Consider the following 20108-nt stretch of genomic DNA (forward strand, 5'->3'; position numbering starts at 1 on the left):
GTGCCAGCTTCTTCCCAGAAATATATGATCTCTGGATTGTAAAGAGATCAAATGCACTTGTGAAGGGTGAAGGGTTAAACCCCACTAGACCCACTTTATGCTTCCACGCATTTCTCCTTCTGGAACACGGCCAATACTCCTAGGTCTGCTAGTAATGGTTTTATGCTGGAGTGATATTCACCCAATTATTTATTTATATTTGAACCTGACTTTGACAAAGCTTTGCATTTTACAGTATATTCAACAAACCTAGGCTCTGATGTTCATTGTATGAGTTGATTATGGTAAGAGTGACATCTATAGGCCAGTGTCCCATAGTACAATGTATCCTGGAAAAGCACGGTCTGAGGGTCCACCAGCTTTACTGAGACTTACAGCTCTCAAAAGGTAGAAGACATTCATATGGTATTATGAACATTTTGCTCATAACTTTATCAGTCACATTTTTAGTAAAAAATCTGATAAAACCGCCCGAGACATAACCGTTTTCTGTTTAAAAATAAATAAAAAATTACTGATTACCACAAGGTTTATCTCTGACACCTGGAGACATTTGCTGTATAATAGTAGAACAGGCATGCTCAACCTGTGGCCCCCGGAGCTGCCTGATGTGGCCCATGACCTCAAACCTAATATCATTAGAGAAAAAAAATAATTAAAAGTCAGCAGCTACAAATACTGTAACTGCTGACTTTTAATATAGAGGACACTTACCTGTCCAGGGAGCGGTACTGTCGGCACCCCAAGCCAATCTGTCCATTGGCTTCGGGTGCAGGATCCGGCATTGGCAGTAAAGGAAACCGGCAGTGAAGCCTTCAGACTCCACAGCTGGTTTCCTACTGCGCCTGTGCCAGTCAAGCGCAGGCACAGGTCCTAGAAGGCGGGGGGGTGGGGGGCAGGAGCAGGGGCGGATGCAACCATGGAAGTGATGTACCTCGCCTGTACCAAAAAAAAAATATCCAAAAACGAGGGGGGTGGGGTTGTCATTTGTTTAAAACAGAGATGTCTTTTTGCCTGGAACTCTGCTTTAATTAATGACAAATGTGAAAAAGCAGACCAGGGAAGCGCATGCCCTTGTAGTGAAATAAACTTCTTTATTAACCACTTTCCTTTCTCACACCGATATATGTTGGCAGAATGGCTTTGCTGGGCAAAACCTTGTATGGGTACGCTGCTTGGCGGTGACCCGATGCGCGTGACTGGCGAGCGCTATCACCGCTGGCTACCTGCGATCGTGGGCACGAGAGCCAGCATGGGAGTTTGTGGGTGTAAACCCACAAATCCCTGTTCTGTCAGGGGAGAGGAGACATATAGTTTGTTCCTACTAAGTAGGAACAGTGATTGGTCTCCTACCCCAGTCAGTCCTATCTCCATAAAATTAGAAACACACTTAGGGAACACATTTAACCCCTTGATCGCCCCCTAGTGTTAAGCCCTTCCCTGCCAGTGACATTTATAAAGTAATCAGTGCATTTTTATAGCACCGATCACTGTATAAATGTCACTGGTCCCAGAAATATGTGAAAAGTGTACAATGTGTCCGCCGTAATGTCGCAGTACCGCTAAAAATCGCAGGTCACCGCCATTACTAGTAAAAAAAAAAAAATAAATAATTTATGAAAATGCCATAAATCTTTCCCATAATTTGTAGACGCTATAACTTTTGCGCAAACCAATCGATGTACGCTTATTGCGGGTTTTTTTGCCAAAAATAATATATAGAAAAATATATATTGGCCTAAACTGATGAAGAAATTTGTTTTTTAAAATCATTTTTGGGGATATTTATTATAGCAAAAAAGTAAAAAATATTGTTTTTTTTTTTTTTTTTCCAAAATTGGCCCTTTTTTTGTTTATAGCGCAAAAAAGAAAAACCACAGAGGCGATCAAATACCACCAAAAAAAACCTCTATTTGTGGGGAAAAAAATGACGCAAATTAGTTTGGGTACAGCATTGCATGACCGCGCAATTGTCAGTTAAAGCGAAGCAGTGCCAAATTGTAAAAAGTGCTCTGGTCGGGAAGGGGGTAAAATCTTCTGGGGCTGAAGCGGTTAAGCAAAGATAAAATGACACATAATGCACTCACATGCTCCCGGAATGGTACCAAGCTCATTACACAACTGTGAGAATCCACCTTTTAGAACCCTTGTATGGATGCCACTGCATGTAATCCACTCGGCTAAAGACTTCTCTCCCTGTGTCTGTGTGTTAGGAAAGAGATAGAGAAGAGCGGGGAGCCGGCCACAATAGCGGCTTGTGTATGACACCTGTCGGGATTATGGAGGACCGGCAATCATTCAGTAGAACAGCCTGCACCCAAAGGAGGCTGTGAGGGGTTGCAATAGTTATGACGCGTTTCGTGGGTGTGGCCTCCTTTATTCAAGCATCCTTTCCTTCCTAACACTCAGACATGGGGGGAGGAGCCTTTAGCCGAATGGGTTACATATTGTGGCATCCATACAGGGGTTTTGAAGGTGGATTCTCAGTTGTGTGATAAGCTTGGTGTTATCTAGGGAGCATGTGAGTGCATTATGTATCATTTTTTCTTTGCTTAAGAAAGAAGTTTATTGCATCATTCGGGCATGCGCTTCCCTAGTGTGATGTTTTTTGTTTAGATTGTCCATAGTCTTTGTTTTAACAATTCAAGGGATGGCTGCAAAACACTTGATATTGTTGAGAACAAGCATGAAAGGATGAGGGACCGGAAATTTCGTAGATCGCCATACACAATGATTGTGAGGATCTTACCTCAAAGTGGGAGCGGACACCTGGTTTTGACAGGTATCCGCTCCCCCCCCCCTCGAAAGGTGCCAAATGTGGCAGTGGGTGAGGGTAGAGGAAGCAAACAAGCGTGGCTTCCCCTTTTGGGTGGAGCTCTGCTTTAATGGTGATCTGGTTTAATAAAATTTTTTTTTTTTTTTTTTTTGTGATTTAAACAGTGGGTAAACATCCAACGGGGATTGGTCCCACAGAAAATGATGATCCAGATTATTGTTTAAAATCTTCATTATGCTATTCAACATAATAAAAAAAAAAATTAAATATTTTAAACCATCAAATTTCATTGTGGTTCAGGACAAGTTACCAAATCACTTAGGTGACCTGCACTCCTCAAAAAGTTGAGCACTTCCGTAGTAAAAAAAAAAAAAAAGTCTCTTAGCTTTATATCATAAGCTTGTATCACATGCTTTCTTCTTCATAAGTGTGCATAAATCATAGCATGATATTTGATAATAGGACACTATTACATTCACTGTGTACATTGTTGTTTTTAACCAATCTCCACCTTTTGTTTTTGCAGGATGGGAAGTGCCTTATTATCAAGATTTGACCTGGTGTTCATCCTTCTGGATACCCCAAATGTTGACCACGATCATTTACTTTCAGAACATGTGATGGCCATGAGAGCGGGGTCAAAGGAGATTTTACGTGGTGCAACGGTAACCCGTACAGACACTCAGGATTCCAGTACCTCTGTGCTGGAGCTGCCCTCCGACAGGCCTTTAAAAGACAAATTAAAGGTAATTTCAGTGGTAATATTCTGTGGTCTGTTTTTTTGCTAAATAAGAATAATATTTTTAAAAAAGGGGGGGGGGGGGGGCAGTTTCCAAAATGATCAGTTAACAGGACACAAGAAAATGTAACCCTGGGTACAAAATGCTTCTGATATTCATAACAGTGATACAAATCGGTAGTATGAAATTATTGATATAGACTAAACAAAGAGCAAAAGTATTCTTATAAATAACAGTGATTCCATACCTTACCAAAAAAAGGGGGATCATAAATAGTCAAACCCTAACCCGGATGACTATAAAGGACCCCAGCTAGTAGTCCTAACATAGGGCTGTCGCTGGGAGATCACACCTGGAGTCTACCTACTGCAAGATTTTTATGCTTACAGGGAAAGAAAACACAGAGGGTGAAAAGAAAAAACTAAGAAAAAGTAGGGGAGTGGAGAAGAAAAAAAAAGGGGAGGGGGTGAGAAAGGATAAGGTTGGCGTGTCCCAGGGGGTGGCAACAACAGTTTCCATCAACCAGCAGAACTCGCATCTAAGAGGGTTTTGCCCTCCTCAGAGTAGGTATGTTTTTTTGAGTACACCTCTCTGGTATGTTGCGCAGTCAATTCTGTGGTCTGTTTTTAAAGTCCCAATAAGTGATTACAAATCGCCCTGCAGGAGTTTTGACTAAGTACTCCCTTAGACCCCTTTCACACTGGAGGTGTTTTTCAGACGCTAAAGCGCTAAAAATAGCGCCCTGTTAAGTGCCTGAAAAATGCTTCCCCATGCAGCCCCAGTGTGAGAGCCAGAGTGCTTTCATATTTTGGCGCTGCGCTGGCAGGACGTTAAAAAAAAGTCCTGCAAGCAACATCTTTGGGGCGGTGTATACATCTCTCCTAAACTACCCCTGCCCATTGAAATGAATGGGCACCGCTGCCGAAGCTCCTGCAAAGCGCTTCGGCAACAGTGCTTTAAGGGCGCATTTCCCCCTTACGTCGGCCGCTGGCAGGGGTTAAAAGCATCCCGCTAGCATCCGAATAGCGCCGCTAAAGCGGCCCGTGGCTCTGTGTGAAAGGGCTCTTATCTTTCATAGTCTCAACAATGAGATGAATTGACTGAGGCTCCATTCACATATATGTGAATTGGATGCGTCTTGAACGGCAGCCGATTTGCATGATGTGAACCAGCAGCCTTCTCTATGAAACCGGTTCACATTTATGTGGTGCAGCAGCAGTGCGGATTCGCTGTTTATTGAAAAAGAGTCCTGTGTGTTTTCAGCACGGCGTTTCGGTTCAGATGCGAGTTCCTGGCTATTGCCTTCTATGAGAACGTATCTAATTTGCACATGTCATCCGTTTTTTTTTTTTAACACAAATTTGATCCGAAAAAAAACCAATCCATACTGGGCCATTATCCGAACATACAGCCTGGCAGGCCAGGAAAGTGGGGGGGGGGGGGGGGGGGGGGACGAGCTCCTCCCTGTAGGGGACAGCAATCTGTGATTTGTGTTTCATCAAACCAGCATCCACCCAGCAGTGCATTTTCAGTGCTTGATGGCTGTTACTTTTTGATGCATCAAACCCTGCAATGGAAAAGGAAACAAACCCCTGGGAAGTTGTTAATCCATATAGATTAGAAATCTGCACCCAAGGCCATTTTGCTGATGTGCTTCACACCGATCGTGTTTATTCATAGATTTGCATTACTTGTATACTAAATGCTGCTTATTCATTATTTGTTAAAGGACTGCTCACACTGTTTAATTCCTAATTTAGGTTCAGCCAGGTGAATATTTTGATCCTATTCCGCACCAGCTATTAAGAAAGTACATTGGATATGCCCGACAGTATGTACATCCTAAGCTGTCCCCGGATGCAGCTCATGTCCTCCAAGACTTCTACCTGGAGCTTAGAAAACAGAACCAAGGCATTGACAGCACTCCTATTACAACCAGACAACTCGAGTCATTAATCCGACTAACAGAGGTACAGAAAACACGATTTAAAATATTTTTGTCCATCATGAAAACCAGCTTTCTCAGTTCTGAGGTTATGTGCACGTTGGTCCTAATTAATACTGTTTCAAAAGGCCCCTTCCTTTAAGAGCAGGAAGAAATGTTACAGCAGTGTGATGGAGACCTCCTGTCCCACTCCCAAAACAATATTGAGTCGAGCTGAGTTCTGCTCCGCCTTTCACAGGAAGCTTTGTATTCTAATGCAAAGCTTCCTCTAATTGGCTGAGATGTAGATCATGACATCATCTGCCCGTCTGTATTCATTCATAGAATACAAAACTTCCTGTTAATGGCGGAGCAGCGCTCATCCCGACTCTATTTTTGTTCTGGGAGTGGGACAGGAAGTTCCTGTCCCACTGGCAGAACACAACAATGTATACTGCATGTAGCTGAGGCTACATACAGATAATATAGCGTGCCCAGCAAGAGCACCTGCTAGTGCATTAATGTTTGTTTGGGCCAGCTTGGCCCAAATGAAATATTTAAAGGGACATTAAACGTAGCGTTAGGCTTTAAACTATATATCTTTGTGCATATTAGTATTGCCTTATTGTTGCTTTGTGTTTTCCCTTTTTTAAAACTGCAGTTTCTTGTGGTTTTAATTCAGTAGGTTCCCTTGCAGTCAGTAGCAAGCAGTCAAGTTTCATTTTTATCCCTTTTAAAGAGGAACTAAAGTCTGCTAACAGGCCAGGCAGACTCTTTATTTCAATGTCTTTTCTTCAATAAAATAAACCTACCTGGCTGCTCAGTCACCTGTAGAATGTACACTGAGCAGTGCGTGCGCAGCTCGGTTTTCATTTCGGCAACAGTGCCCATGTGCTAGCATGACTGCACTCCTCATTTACACAGGAGTGATATCATCCTGCACCAGTCAATCAAGACAGCTGTAGACTGACTGGAAAAGTTGAGGGGATGCCAGCGAAGGACATTTATGGGCATCAGACCCTGGCTGCAAAAGGTAAATGTAGAAGAATTTAGTTATGCTTTTAGAGTCGGTTCACACAGGGGCGGCACGACTTGCAGCGCGACTACCTTAGGCGACCTGCACACAACTTCAGCGGCGGCTTGCAAAATGACTTCTGTATAGAAGTCCATGCAAGTCACCCTGAAGTCGTCCCCAAGTAGTACTGGAACGTTTTTCTAAGTCGAAGAAACTTGAGTCGTTACTATTGGAACGGTTCCATAGTACAGAACGGAACGCGACTTGTTAGGCGGCTAAGTCACCTGACAAGTTGCCCCTGTGTGAACCGAGTCTAAGTCTCTTGTTTTTGTTTTGTTTTTGGTGTGGTGTTTTTTTTTTTTTTTTTTGTTACCAAACTAACAACTTACTGCAGGTGATTTCTGGAAGATATGATTGTTTCATTAAGGCTCGGTTCACATATATGTGAATTGGCTGCATTTTGAACCTCATCCGATTCGTATAACATGTGAACTGGACCGGCTTGCAATGGAGCCGGTTCACACATGTCCAGGGTGGCTGCGGTCCGTTTTTGAAGAGTCCTGTGCGATTTTTAGGTCCGGTTCAGGTGCGAAGTCAAGTAAAAAAATTTTCCACATGAACCGGTGAACAAAGCTGCACCGGGCTCCTTTTAGAAACTGACTGCAAACCATAGCCGGACATGTGTGAACCGAGCCTAATGCCTGGAACACACAATGAGATTATCGGATGAATGATCTTCTCTGTTTTTTGTTTTTGTTTTTGTTTTTTTTGTTTTTTTGTTTTTTTTTTGCATGCTTGTCTCATATCGAATATTTAAAAGGTTACAAAAATTCTCGTACGACAGAGAAAAAATTTCGGAAGTGATGTAATGTATTTTCTATTGTATTTCCAGATAAAACCTGTATTATTATACAGGATTTATATAGTGCTAACAGTTTGCGCAGCACTTTACAATATGAGGGCAGACAGTACAGTTGCAATACAATTTAACCACTTGCGGACCGCCACACGCCGATATACGTCCTAACTTTGAAGAGGAATATCGTTGTTATGACAGCAGCTAGCTGCCATAACCCCGGTATCCTCTTCTTCGGCCGGCGGTCCGCTTTCTGATAAGAATGGTCTCTGTGGCAGGTTTGCCGCTAGATCACTTTTATCGGCGGCGGAATAGGGCCCCCCCTCCCCCGATCGGATGTTACCCCTTGCTGGGTATGGAAGACGAGTGAGGGGAAGATGGCCCCCACCCGTCTCCATAACATTGCAGGGCGGAAGTGACGTTTTGACATTAACTCTTAAAGGGACATTTTTTTTTAATTTGTTTTTTAAATGACAATTTTTTTTTTGTATTTTAGTGTAAATATGAGATCTGAGGTCTTTTTGACCCCAGATCTCATATTTAAGAGGTCCTGTCATGCTTTTTTTCTATTACAAGGGATGTTTACAGGAATAGTAATAGGAATAAAAGTGACACCATTTTTTCTTTTTTTTTTTTAAACAGTGTAAAAATGCATATGAAAAATTTTTTTTTTTTAAATGCTCCCCATCCCGCTGAGCTCGTGTGCAGAAGCGAACACATATGTGAGTAGCGCCCGCATATGAAAACGGTGTTCAAACCACATGTGAGGTATCGCCGCCATCGCTAGAGCGAGAGCAATAATTCTAGCTATAGACCTCCTCTGTAACTCAAAACATGCAACCTGTAGAATTTTTTAAACGTCACCTATGGAGATTTTTTAGGGTAAAAGTTTGTCGCCATTCCACGAGCGGGCGCAATTTTGAAACGTGACATGTTGGGTATCAATTTACTTGGCGTAACATTATCTTTCACAATATAAAAAAAAAATGGGCTAACTTTACTGTTGTCTTATTTTTTAATTCAAAAAAGTGTATTTTTTCCCAAAAAAAGTGCGCTTGTAAGACCGCTGAGCAAATACGGTGTGACAGAAAGTATTGCAACGACCGCCATTTTATTCTCTAGGGTGTTAGAAAAAAAAATGTATAATGTTTGGGGGTTCTAAGTAATTTTCTAGCAAAAAAAAATATTTTTAACTTGTAAACAACAAATCTCAAAAAGAGGCCCGGTCTTTAAGTGGTTAAATACAGGAGGGATCAGAGGGCCCTGCTCGTTGGAGCTTACAATCTAGAAGGGAGGGTCAAGTGATAGAAAAAGGTAATAACTGTGGGGGATGAACTGATGGAGAAAATTAAAATACAGTTGTTAGGTGTGGGTAGGGTAGGCTTCTCTGAAGAGGAGGGTTTTCAGGAATCGTCTAAAAGCTAATAGAGTAGGAGATAATCGGACAGATTGGGGTAAGGAGTTCCATAGAATAGGAGAGGCTCCGGAAAAGTCCTGAGGTGAGCATGGGAGGAGGTGATGAGGGAACTAGAGAGCAGGAGATCTTGGGAGGAACAAAGAACGTTTTAGTTGGTATTTTGAGACCAGTGTAGTGATGTAGGTGGGGGCAGAGTTGTGGATGGCTTTGTAGGTAGTTGTTAGTATTTTGAATTGAATTCATTGGGTGAGCGGAAGCCAGTGGAGGGATTGCCAGAGAGGAGTAGCAGATACAGTCTCCCCTTATTGGAATAGGCAGTTTTTGGGGAAAGGTTAATCGACCCTTTAAAAAAAAAAGGGGGGGGGGTAATTTTCTGCTAAGTGCTCTGAGATATGAAAATTACAATCACATGGTTAAAATAAAGATTTCATCATCATTATGTTAAAGCCTCATAAATTGAGCTTGTATTTGTTACGTAGAATGGATCTGACAGAGGATAAAAAAATAAACATTTGTAGAGTTAATGATTCATGACTATGTAGAGTTTATTTTTTTTATTTTTTCATGTTCCTTTGATTAGTGTTTGTGTTTTGTAACCAGGCTCGAGCCAGGCTGGAGCTGAGGGAAGAGGCCATCAAAGAAGATGCTGAAGATGTTGTGGAAATAATGAAATACAGGTATGTCACCCTTTAGAAATAAACCAATATTAGTTCTTGGTATTCATGAACATTTCCAATTCTCAGGGCCTGTACTGACATCTCTGCCAATTTTATTAGAGTACCAAGAAAAAGGATCTTTAGGACTTTAACAGTATGTATGCCTGATGTATGGTCACCTCACACATATATATGTAGCAATTACTCTCGGTGGAGCTGCTGGTTTAAAGCGGGCTGTTACCTTCACTTTCGCCACCTGTTTCACCAGCACCGGGTCTAGGGTCCCGTTGAGTTTACCTCCGGACAATGTAGGCACCAAACACTTGAGTATCTTTTCCAATGCTTTAATGAACAGGTAATAAAGGAAGTAGCAGGAAAGAGGTTGAAGGAAAGTTGCAGGGAAGCTCAAATACCTTTCCTTAGTGTTTTTTAGTACATTATTAGGAATTGAACAACTTGTAGATGAATGCACTCCCCTTGTGAGATTCAATCTTTGCCCGCCTAGATAGGCCTCTCTCACTTGCCTAGCAGCCAGTACGTAGCATGAACAAAAGTCTCTGCCACAGACTTGTATGGAACAAAACCCATACGATCCTCTGCCACAGGATGTAATGGTTTACGGTGAATATCAGACACAGCACTTGCACCTTTAAGCCAACCCGGCAGTACTATGCAGTAAGATTACTTCAGGATACGTCCTCCAACCGAGTCACCAGGTCCCTCTCCAGACCAGCACTCTGAGTGATCCTTCCATGACGGGTCCTCCCCTGGGATCTTCTCAGTTGTCCAGCTTCTTCACTCAGGATAGACTGCTCAGGACCATTCCTCTGCCGCTGTGGTAGGCCCCAGACAGGCTTCTGGGCCCACCCACACGCCGCAGCGACGTGGGCCTCCGGAACGATGGACCACGAGGTGGTATTCCTAATGCGTACCTGTCGGCCAGGAGGGCCAGCAGGTGGATGAAAATGAACCCCTAAACATGGCGTCTATCCCATAAATACCCTCTCCCAGAATGCAACTCGAAGGGCCACCTCCACCGAGTTGTCTCCGGGACAGAGGAGCACCCATACGCTTCAACACATTGCCTTTCCAACACTGGCCCATGGTGACGACACCCACCGGTGCAGTGTGGAACTACACGCACTGGAACAAGCTGGAACAGAGGCAAATCTAACTTCACCTAACAAGTTACCCACTAAATTTACCAGCAGTAGATTAAAAATCTACCAGCGCTACATATATATATATATATATATATATATATATATATATATATATATATATATATATATATATATATATATATATATATATATATATATATATATATATAATAATAAAATCACTATCTTTTTAACCAATCATGGTAAAATTCTAAAGTACGCATTTAAAAAGGTAAAAAAAGACCGGTAAAAAAATGTGTTTACAGTACCTCCACAGCGATCACATATATGATTGCTAGGGTACTCTGTGGTGGGACACTGGCAAACTCTCAACGCGCTTTGTGAACAACATTCGCTTTTCCAGGAGAATCTGCATGGTAAGGGGGTATTTGCAGAAATGACAGCTATATTTTCTTTTCTCGGACATCACGGGACACAGAGCCACAGTAATTACTGATGGGTTATAGGGTATCACTAGGTATTGGACACTGGTCACACCCTAATCAGGAAGTTCAACCCCCTATATAACCCCTCCCCTTCCAGGGATACCTCAGTTTTTTACACCAGTGTCTTAGGTGTTGGACGTGTAAAGATGTCCTGTGCTGAAGCTCCAAAAGGAATATTCTAAGATCCTATACTGGGGCAAGCCAGGCGACCGGATCCATTCAAAGTGTCTTTTCATGGCCGAATTGGATGGTACCCGGGCCTCGTGTCCGAAGAAACGAGGTTTTACCTGTAACGCTTCTCTTTTTAGAGAGCTGGACCCGCGGATCAGAAAATGGCTTTAAACTTCCTAATTTCTGGCGAGGTGCTTTACAGGCCCAGAACTGAAGGATCCCCCTACTGATGGGGGCCCCAGTCTCTGACGGTTTTTCCACAAACGGAGCCCACCGTGAGAGGCGAAGGCTGGGTCTGTGTAAACTGAACCCTGCGGCCTGGATAAGGTAAGAGGAGATTCCACAGAATTTTAATTCTAGTGGCTTTTCTCCTTTAAGGTGAATGCATGCTGTGCCTATTGTGACCACCGGGGGCTGCCAAGAGCACAAACCTTCTCATGCTTGATCTGTCTCAGCGTCCGCTGCATTAGCTCTTCCTCCAGCTCCAAAGGTAGATGGTGGGGGGTTTTCTCTGCTGGGATGGTCCCCCCAGGCTAGGGAAAGGCTCAGGTATGCTGTAAGGCGGGTGAGACCGCACTGTCACAGCCGCTGCCGCCGCCGCCACCGAAGCCGCATTGCGATGCAGGGCCCATCACTGCCGGCCTCCTCCTTATTCCCCCAACCCCAGCCTCCCTTCAGGCTTGTCAGAAAGGGTCGGCTCGCGCGGGAAGCGCTCGTTTTTCAAAAACGAGGGGGGGGGAGGGGGGGCGGGGCGTCAGCACAGCGTCAGCGTGCCCAGACGCCCACAGTGCCAGAAAGCATGGCCATTTAAAGCACACTGTACAGGTGCTCTGAGCTTTGGAGAGACACAGAGCTGACAGTCGCATGTAAGGTGGGACACAGGCATTCCCCTAGGCTGCATTTACTAAAGAACACCGGACTGGGCATTTGGTAGCAAGGCTTTTAGCCAGACTACATCGCTCAGCAGTCAGTGTTCGCTTTTGATACCTCACACCTTGTTGCTTTGCACTATGGGTAGAAGAGGTTCAAGCACCCCAAGAACCAGAGGCACTAGGGGGTCTCGTTCAGGTTCTGAGGACCCCCTGTCTGCTACACCATCCCCTCCTGAGGGACCCGGGGCAGCTGGACAGGGAGAGCCATTGGGGTTAGGGGCTACATCTGCTGCCGGCACTTCAGCCCCTGTGTATATTACACAAGAAGTTTTTTCCTCAACCATTTCTGGATTAGAGAAAAAGCTAATGGCCGCGATTACATCTTCACGCAGTGAAAGAAAACGCACAAGGCCTTCCTCTGCTTCCCAAGACCCTCAGACAGAGGAGCTCTGGGATAAAGGAGATGAATCCCTTTCAGAGGATCGGGATGGGACAGATGATTCCTCTTCGGAGGATTCAGGTGGAGAGCGACCCTCTGCGACTTCCCAAGAGGAGAAAGTCTTAGTGCAGATCCTCACTGGTTTGGTCCGCTCCACATTTAAGTTGTCCCTACCTGAAACTACTACAGAAACCTCTTCTGCTTTGGGGTCACTGAAACCTTTCCAAGCAGCACATGCTTTTCCTGTTCATAATTTACTTGAAAAGCTGCTTTATTCTGAGTGGGATCACCCAGATAAGCGATTTCTTCCGCCGAAAAAGTTTTCTACACTTTATCCTATGGAAGAAAAGTTTATTAAGAGGTGGGGAATACCGGCCATTGATGCGGCCATTTCCTCTGTAAATAGTAATCTGACTTGTCCTGTAGACAACGCTCAGATGCTCAAAGATCCTGTGGATAAAAAGATGGACTTCTTATTGAAAGATGTGTTCTCTTTAGCAGGATCAGTGGCCCAACCTGCAGTAGCAGCGATTGGAGTCTGTCAATACTTAAGAGACCATGTTAAACAGGTCATCAAAGTATTACCTGAACAGCAGGCCCAGGGGTTTGCTAACCTTCCTGCGGCTTTATGTTATGCTGTTGATGCCATTAGAGATTCTATCGTGCAAACCTCTCGCCTCTTGCTTGGGTTGGTGCATATACGTAGAATCTTATGGTTGAAAAACTGGTCAGCCGAAGCACCATGTAAGAAGCTACTGGCTGGGTTTCCCTTCCGTGGTGAAAGGTTGTTTGGAGAGGACTTGGATAATTATATCAAGATGATCTCCTGTGGGAAAAGCACTCTCTTACCTGATAAGAAGAAGAGTAAGCGTCCCTCTTTTAAACGGACTCTTTCCCCAGCGCCAGGGGCATCAGCCTCCAGGCAGTCACGAGGGTCTCCTCCATATGGGGCAAGAAACAAGAGTCAACCCCAGGGACACAAGAAATCCTGGGGGAAAAGGTCTTCTAAGCAAGACACTAAGACCTCTTCATGAAGGGGCGCCCCGCTTGCTCGAGTGGGGGGAAAGACTGCTGCAGCTCTCAGGGCCCTGGCAGAAGGACTTCCAGGACAGATGGGTGATCTCCACGGTAACCTTAGGGTACAGACTGGAGTTCCAAGAATGTCCCTCTCCTCGTTTCCTCAGATCAGGTGTTCCCAGAAAGCCAGAAGAGAAGCAGTCGCTCCTTCTAGCGATAAAGCGACTTTTGTCGCAAGAGGTCATTGTGGGGGTTCCCACAAAGGATCAAGGATTGAGACTTTGTTCCAATCTTTCTATGGTCCGAAAACCAAATGGGGACGACAGACCCATTTTGGATTTGAGAGATCTGAAACGATTCCCAAGGATGCAGTCCTTTCGTTTGGAATCAATTCAGACAGTAATCTCCGTCCTGCAGGGAGGAGAATTTCTGATATCAAAAGGCATCAGAGATGCAGGCCTATATGTGCCCAGTTTTCCTGCTTAACTGAAGTGTCTGCAGGCAAAGATCACTGCTCTAAGGGAGCTGATTCTGACAGTCAGGGCCAAGAAGGGTCTTTCTGTCCGCCTTTGTATAAGGCTGCAGGGGAAGATGGTGGCTTCATTCGAAGCAGTTCCCTATGCGCAGTTCCAAGCAGAACTGTTGTAACACAGTATTCTGTTGACCTGGAACAGGAAGGTGCAGGCATTAAACTTTCCAATGCACCTATCGCATGCGATGCGTCAGAGCCTCAGTTGATGGCTCATACCCGAAAACCTACAGAAGGGGAAATCCTTCCTACCGGTTGCCTGGGATCCTCTTGCAGGCAGGACGGATGCGTTGGTGATTCCGTGGCATCGGCTCTCACCGATTTATGCATTCCCTCCCATTCTGCTACTGCCACGGCTCCTTCGCAGACTCAGGCAAGAAGGGAAGTCGGCACTTCTGGTGGCCCCCGTTTGGTCCAGAAGAACCTGATAAGCAGAAATAGCAGGGATGATGGTGGGTTCCCGGTGGACCCTACCGATACACCCAGACCTGTTAGCTCAAGGTCCGGTGTTCCAGCCTGCCTCACAAATGCTAGATTTGACGGGTGGGCTATTGAATCCCACGTTCTGAAAAATCGTGGGCTTTCAGGTCCTGTCATATCTACCTTGATCAAGGCAAGGAAGCCAGCTTCCAGAATGATTTATCATAGTGTCTGGAAAGCTTATGTATCCTGGTGTGAATCCAGGGGTTGGCATCCCAGGAAATAGGTCATAGGTAGAATTCTGGATTTTCTACAATTAGGATTAGAGATGAAGCTGGCCTTGAGTACCATCAAGGGCCAGGTGTCGGCCTTATCAGTGTTGTTTCAACGGCCGCTTGCTTCGCATTCTCTGATCCGAAACTTTATACAGGGGGTGATGCGTCTTAATCCTCCGGTTAAGGCGCCCCTAAACCCCTGGGACTTGAACTTGGTTCTATTGGTGTTACAAAAACAACCTTTTGAACCAATACGTCAGATTCCTTTGGTCTTACTGACGAGGAAACTAATTTTCCTGGTAGCTATCTCTTCTGCTAGAAGAGTATCAGAAATAGCAGCTCTTCCCTGTAAAGAGCCTTACTTGACTATACACAAGGATAGAGTGGTACTGCGCCCTCATCCTAGTTTTTTTTACCGAAGGTGGTTTCAGATTTTCATCTAAACCAAGACATTGTGCTACCTTCCTTTTTTCCAGAACCTTGTTCTTCGGAAGAAAGGTCATTACATTCTTTGGATGTAGTAAGAGCAGTCAAGACCTATCTGGAGGCAACTGCTCAGATTCGCAAGACGGATGTCTTGTTCGTGCTGCCGGAGGGTCCCAATAGAGGACAGGCAGCGTCAAAAGCGACCATTTCTAAATGGATTCGACAGTTGATTATTCAAGCTTACGGTTTAAATCGGAAGGTTCCCCCGTTTCAGATCAAGGCACATTCCACAAGGGCTATTGGTGCTTCTTGGGCAGTGCATCACCGGGCCTCTATGGCTCAGATCTGCAAGGCCGCAACCTGGTCTTCAGTTCATACTTTCACCAGATTCTATCAGGTGGATGTGAGAAGACATGAGGATATCGCCTTTGGGCGTAGTGTGCTGCAGACAGCAGTACAAGGTCCTCAGGTCTGATAGCACCCTACTTGGTTGTGATTCCCCCCCCTCAGTTGGCATTGCTTTGGGACATCCCATCAGTAATTACTGTGGCTCTGTGTCCCGTGATGTCCGAGAAAAGAAAATAGGATTTTTTATTACAGCTTACCTGTAAAATCCTTTTCTTTCGACGGACATCACGGGACACAGAGGTCCCGCCCCTCTTCTAATACACCTATACTGCTTTGCTACAAAACTGAGGTATCCCTGGAAGGGGAGGGGTTATATAGGGGGTTGAACTTCCTGATTAGGGTGTGACCAGAGTCCAATACCTAGTGATACCCTATAACCCATCAGTAATTACTGTGGCTCTGTGTCCCGTGATGTCTGTCGAAAGAAAAGGATTTTACAGGTAAGCTGTAATAAAAAATCCTATTATTAAAAAGATATTTTTATAAAAACTAAACATTTTTTAAAGTGGTTGTAAACCCACTTAACCACTTCAGCCCCGGAAGGATTTACCCCCTTCCTGACCAGAGCACTTTTTACAATTCGGCACTGCGTCGCTTTAACTGCTAATTGCGCGGTCATGCAATGCTCTACCCAAACGAAATTTGCGTCCTTTTCTTCCCACAAATAGAGCTTTCTTTTGATGGTATTTGATCACCTCTGCCGTTTTTATTTTTTGCGCTATAAACGGAAAAAGACTGAAAATTTTGAAAAAAAATGATATTTTCTACTTTTTGTTATAAAAAAAATCCAATAAACTAAATTTTAGTCATACATTTAGGCCAAAATGTATTCGGCCACATGTCTTTGGTAAAAAAAATGTCAATAAGCGTATATTTATTGGTTTGCGCAAAAGTTATAGCGTCTACAAACTAGGGTACATTTTCTGGAATTTACACAGCTTTTAGTTTATGACTGCCTATGTCATTTCTTGAGGTGCTAAAATGGCAGGGCAGTACAAACCCCCCCCAAATGACCCCATTTTGGAAAGTAGACACCCCAAGGAAATTGCTGAGAGGCATGTTGAACCCATTGAATATTTATTTTTTTTGTCCCAAGTGATTGAATAATGACAAAAAAAAAAAAAAAAAATTTACAAAAAGTTGTCACTAAATGATATATTGCTCACATAGGCCATGGGCATATGTGGAATTGCACCCCAAAATACATTCAGCTGCTTCTCCTGAGTACGGGGATACCACATGTGTGGCACTTTTTGGGAGCCTAGCCGCGTACGGGGCCCCGAAAACCAAGCACCACCTTCAGGATTTCTAAGGGCATACATTTTTGATTTCACTCCTCACTACCTATCACAGTTTTGAAGGCCATAAAATGCCAAGATGGCACAACCCCCCCCCAAATGACCCCATTTTGGAAAGTAGACACCCCAAGCTATTTGCTGAGAGGCATGGTGAGTATTTTGCAGCTCTCATTTGTTTTTGAAAATGAAGAAAGACCAGAAAAAAATTTTTTTTTTTTTCTTTTTTCAATTTTCAAAACCTTGTGACAAAAAGTGAGGTCTGCAAAATACTCACTATACCTCTCAGCAAATAGCTTGGGGTGTCTACTTTCCAAAATGGGGTCATTTGGGGGGGTTTTGTGCCACCTGGGCTTTCCATGGCCTCCGAAACTGTGATAGGCAGTGAAGAGTGAAATCAAAAATTTACGGCCTTAGAAAGCCTGAAGGCGGTGCTTGGTTTTCGGGGTCCCGTACGCGGCTAGGCTCCCAAAAAGTCCCACACATGTGGTATCCCCGTACTCAGGAGAAGCAACAGAATTTATTTTGGGGTGTAATTTCACAAATCCCCATGGCGTGTTTGAGCAATATAACATTTAGTGACAACTTTGTGCAAAAAAAAAAAAAAAAAAAAAAAATTTGTCTCTTTCCCGCAACTTGTGTCACAATATAAAATATTCCATGGACTCGACATGCCTCTCAGCAAATAGCTTGGGGTGTCTACTTTCCAAAATGGGGTCATTTGGGGGGGTTTGAACTGTCCTGGCATTTTATGCACAACATTTAGAAGCTTATGGCCCACATTATCCACTCTTCTAACCACTTGAAGACAAAGCCCTTTCTGACACTTTTTGATTACATGAAAAAATTATTTTTTTTTGCAAGAAAATTACTTTGAACCCCCAAACATTATATATTATTTTAAAGCAAATGCCCTACAGATTAAAATGGTGGGTGTTTCATTTTTTTTTTTCACACAGTAATTGCGCAGCGATTTTTCAAACGCATTTTTTGTGGAAAAAACACACTTTTTTAAATTTTAATGCACTAAAACACACTATATTGCCCAAATGTTTGATGAAATAAAAAAGATGATCTTAGGCCGAGTACATGGATACCAAACATGACATGCTTTACAATTGCGCACAAACGTGCAGTGGCAACAAAATTAATACATTTTTAAAAGCCTTTAAAAGCCTTTACAGGTTACCACTTTAGATTTACAGAGGAGGTCTACTGCTAAAATTACTGCCCTCGATCTGACCTTCGCGGTGATACCTCACATGCATGGTGCAATTGCTGTTTACATTTGACGCCAGACCGACGCTTGCGTTCGCCTTAGCGCGAGAGCAGGGGGGACAGGGGTGCTTTTTTTTTTTTTTTTTTTTTCTTTATTATTTTTTTGCTTTTTTATCTTATTTTTAAACTGTTCCTTTCATATTTTTTTTTAAATCATTTTTATTGTTATCTCAGGGAATGTAAATATCCCCTATGATAGCAATAGGTAGTGACAGGTACTCTTTTTTGAAAAAATTGGGGTCTATTAGACCCTAGATTTCTCCTCTGCCCTCAAAGCATCTGACCACACCAAGATTGGTGTGATAAAATGCTTTCCCAATTTCCCAATGGCGCTGTTTACATCCGGCGAAATCTAAGTCCTAAAATGCTCGTAGCTTCCGGTTTCTTAGGCCATAGAGATGTTTGGAGCCACTCTGGTCTCTGATCAGCTCTATGGTCAGCTGGCTGAATCACCGGCTGCATTCTCAGGTTCCCTGTTGAGACAGGAGAGCCAGAGAAAAACACAGAAGACGGTGGGGGGGGGGGGGGGGCATTCCCTCCCACTGCTTGTAAAAGCAGTCTAGAGGCTAATTAGCCACGAGGATTGCTTTTACATGAAAGCCGACCGCTGGCTGAAAAGAATGATACCAAGATGATACCTAAACCTGCAGGCATCATTCTGGTATAACCACTCAAAGTCGTGAATGGCGTACCTGAAGACAAAAAAATGGTTAACAATAAAACACAGTAAACGGTAAAGTATAAAAAATTGCATACCTGAAAAGCAAACATGATAAAACATAATAACAATAAAACATTGCAGAATAGAATACAGTAAAAAAGAGCAGAACACCAGAGAGAGAATAGAGAGAGAGAGAACAATAAAACGACAACTATTTTTTTTTATTTTTGTTTGTGTTTTTTTTTTTTTTTTTACACTTTTTTTTTGTAACTGTAACTTTTATAACTGTAACCGGTTCCAGGTTCGGGTCTCTCAAAATGCGATGGCATCTTGGGAGACCCTGTGAAAGTGTGCCTAGTCTGTGCAATGCTGTACCCTACGCTAATACTCAACTAGTGAATGGTAGCGTTCAAAACATTCACCAATGCAAAGACCAGGATTGTCAGGACAGGAGGGACAATAATAGCGGGTGTCACGTCTATATACGCGCTTGCTGCAGACACAACATCTTTTTTGGGGGGGTTCATTGGGTAGGGGTACTCGGGAGGACATATAAATGCCTCTCATGCAGCCGACTGCATTTGGTTGGGGATGTGAATGGGGGAAATACGGGCGCTGCAGAAGTGGTGGGTTCCCAATTAGGATTGGCGAATGCAGCAGGAAGGGCATTATGGGCACGACGGGCCTGTGTTTGTCTTCTTCTTGGTGGCAGCGGGACACTACTTGTGCTTGCCACCTCACCAGCTTGAACTGCACTTATGGGACTCGCCACGTCACCAAGTGTTACTGCAGTGCTGGTATGACTACGACTGGGGTGTACTAGGCCGCTGGCGCTTGCCAGTTCACCAAAACGCTACAAAAAAAAGTGACAGTGATCGATCGATACTGCACTTGGGTGGGCTGGGCTGGGCCGGGCGGAGGGGCAAAACGCAGGTGCTAGCAGGTATCTGGGCTGATCCCACTAACACTGCGTTTTTGGGAACCCTAAACTGCTGGGGATGCTAGTATAGATCTGATCGGATCAGATATTGATCCGATCAGATACTATACCACTAAGGGAGGTGTACGGTGCGTGCGTGGGTGTTAGTGGTACTGGCGCTAATCTGACGCTGCTTGGGGCTGGTGCTTGCCAGTTCACCAAAATGCTACCAAAAAAACTGTTAGCGATCGCAGGGATCAGGCCTGACTCTGTGAACGCTGCAGTTATGCGTTTAGTGTTTTGTAAGTGACAGTGATCGATCGATACTGCACTTGGGTGGGCTGGGCCGGGCGGAGGGGCAAAACGCAGGTGCTAGCAGGTATCTGGGCTGATCCCGCTAACACT

The 20108-nt window shown here is 44.0% G+C and overlaps 1 protein-coding gene across 1 annotated transcript in view; it reads left to right on the top strand.

Moving 5' to 3' along the window:
• Positions 1-20108, top strand: part of MCM8 (minichromosome maintenance 8 homologous recombination repair factor) — an 82743-nt gene that overhangs the window by 50180 nt on the left and 12455 nt on the right. The window contains exons 15-17 of the mRNA XM_073628615.1: positions 3303-3522; positions 5277-5486; positions 9329-9405. Coding sequence (XP_073484716.1) covers positions 3303-3522; positions 5277-5486; positions 9329-9405 — 507 coding nt within the window. The remainder of the gene's footprint in view (positions 1-3302; positions 3523-5276; positions 5487-9328; positions 9406-20108) is intronic.

The sequence above is a fragment of the Aquarana catesbeiana genome, linkage group LG04 (genome assembly GCF_042186555.1).
Source record: "Aquarana catesbeiana isolate 2022-GZ linkage group LG04, ASM4218655v1, whole genome shotgun sequence".
NCBI classification, from domain to species: Eukaryota; Metazoa; Chordata; class Amphibia; order Anura; family Ranidae; genus Aquarana; species Aquarana catesbeiana.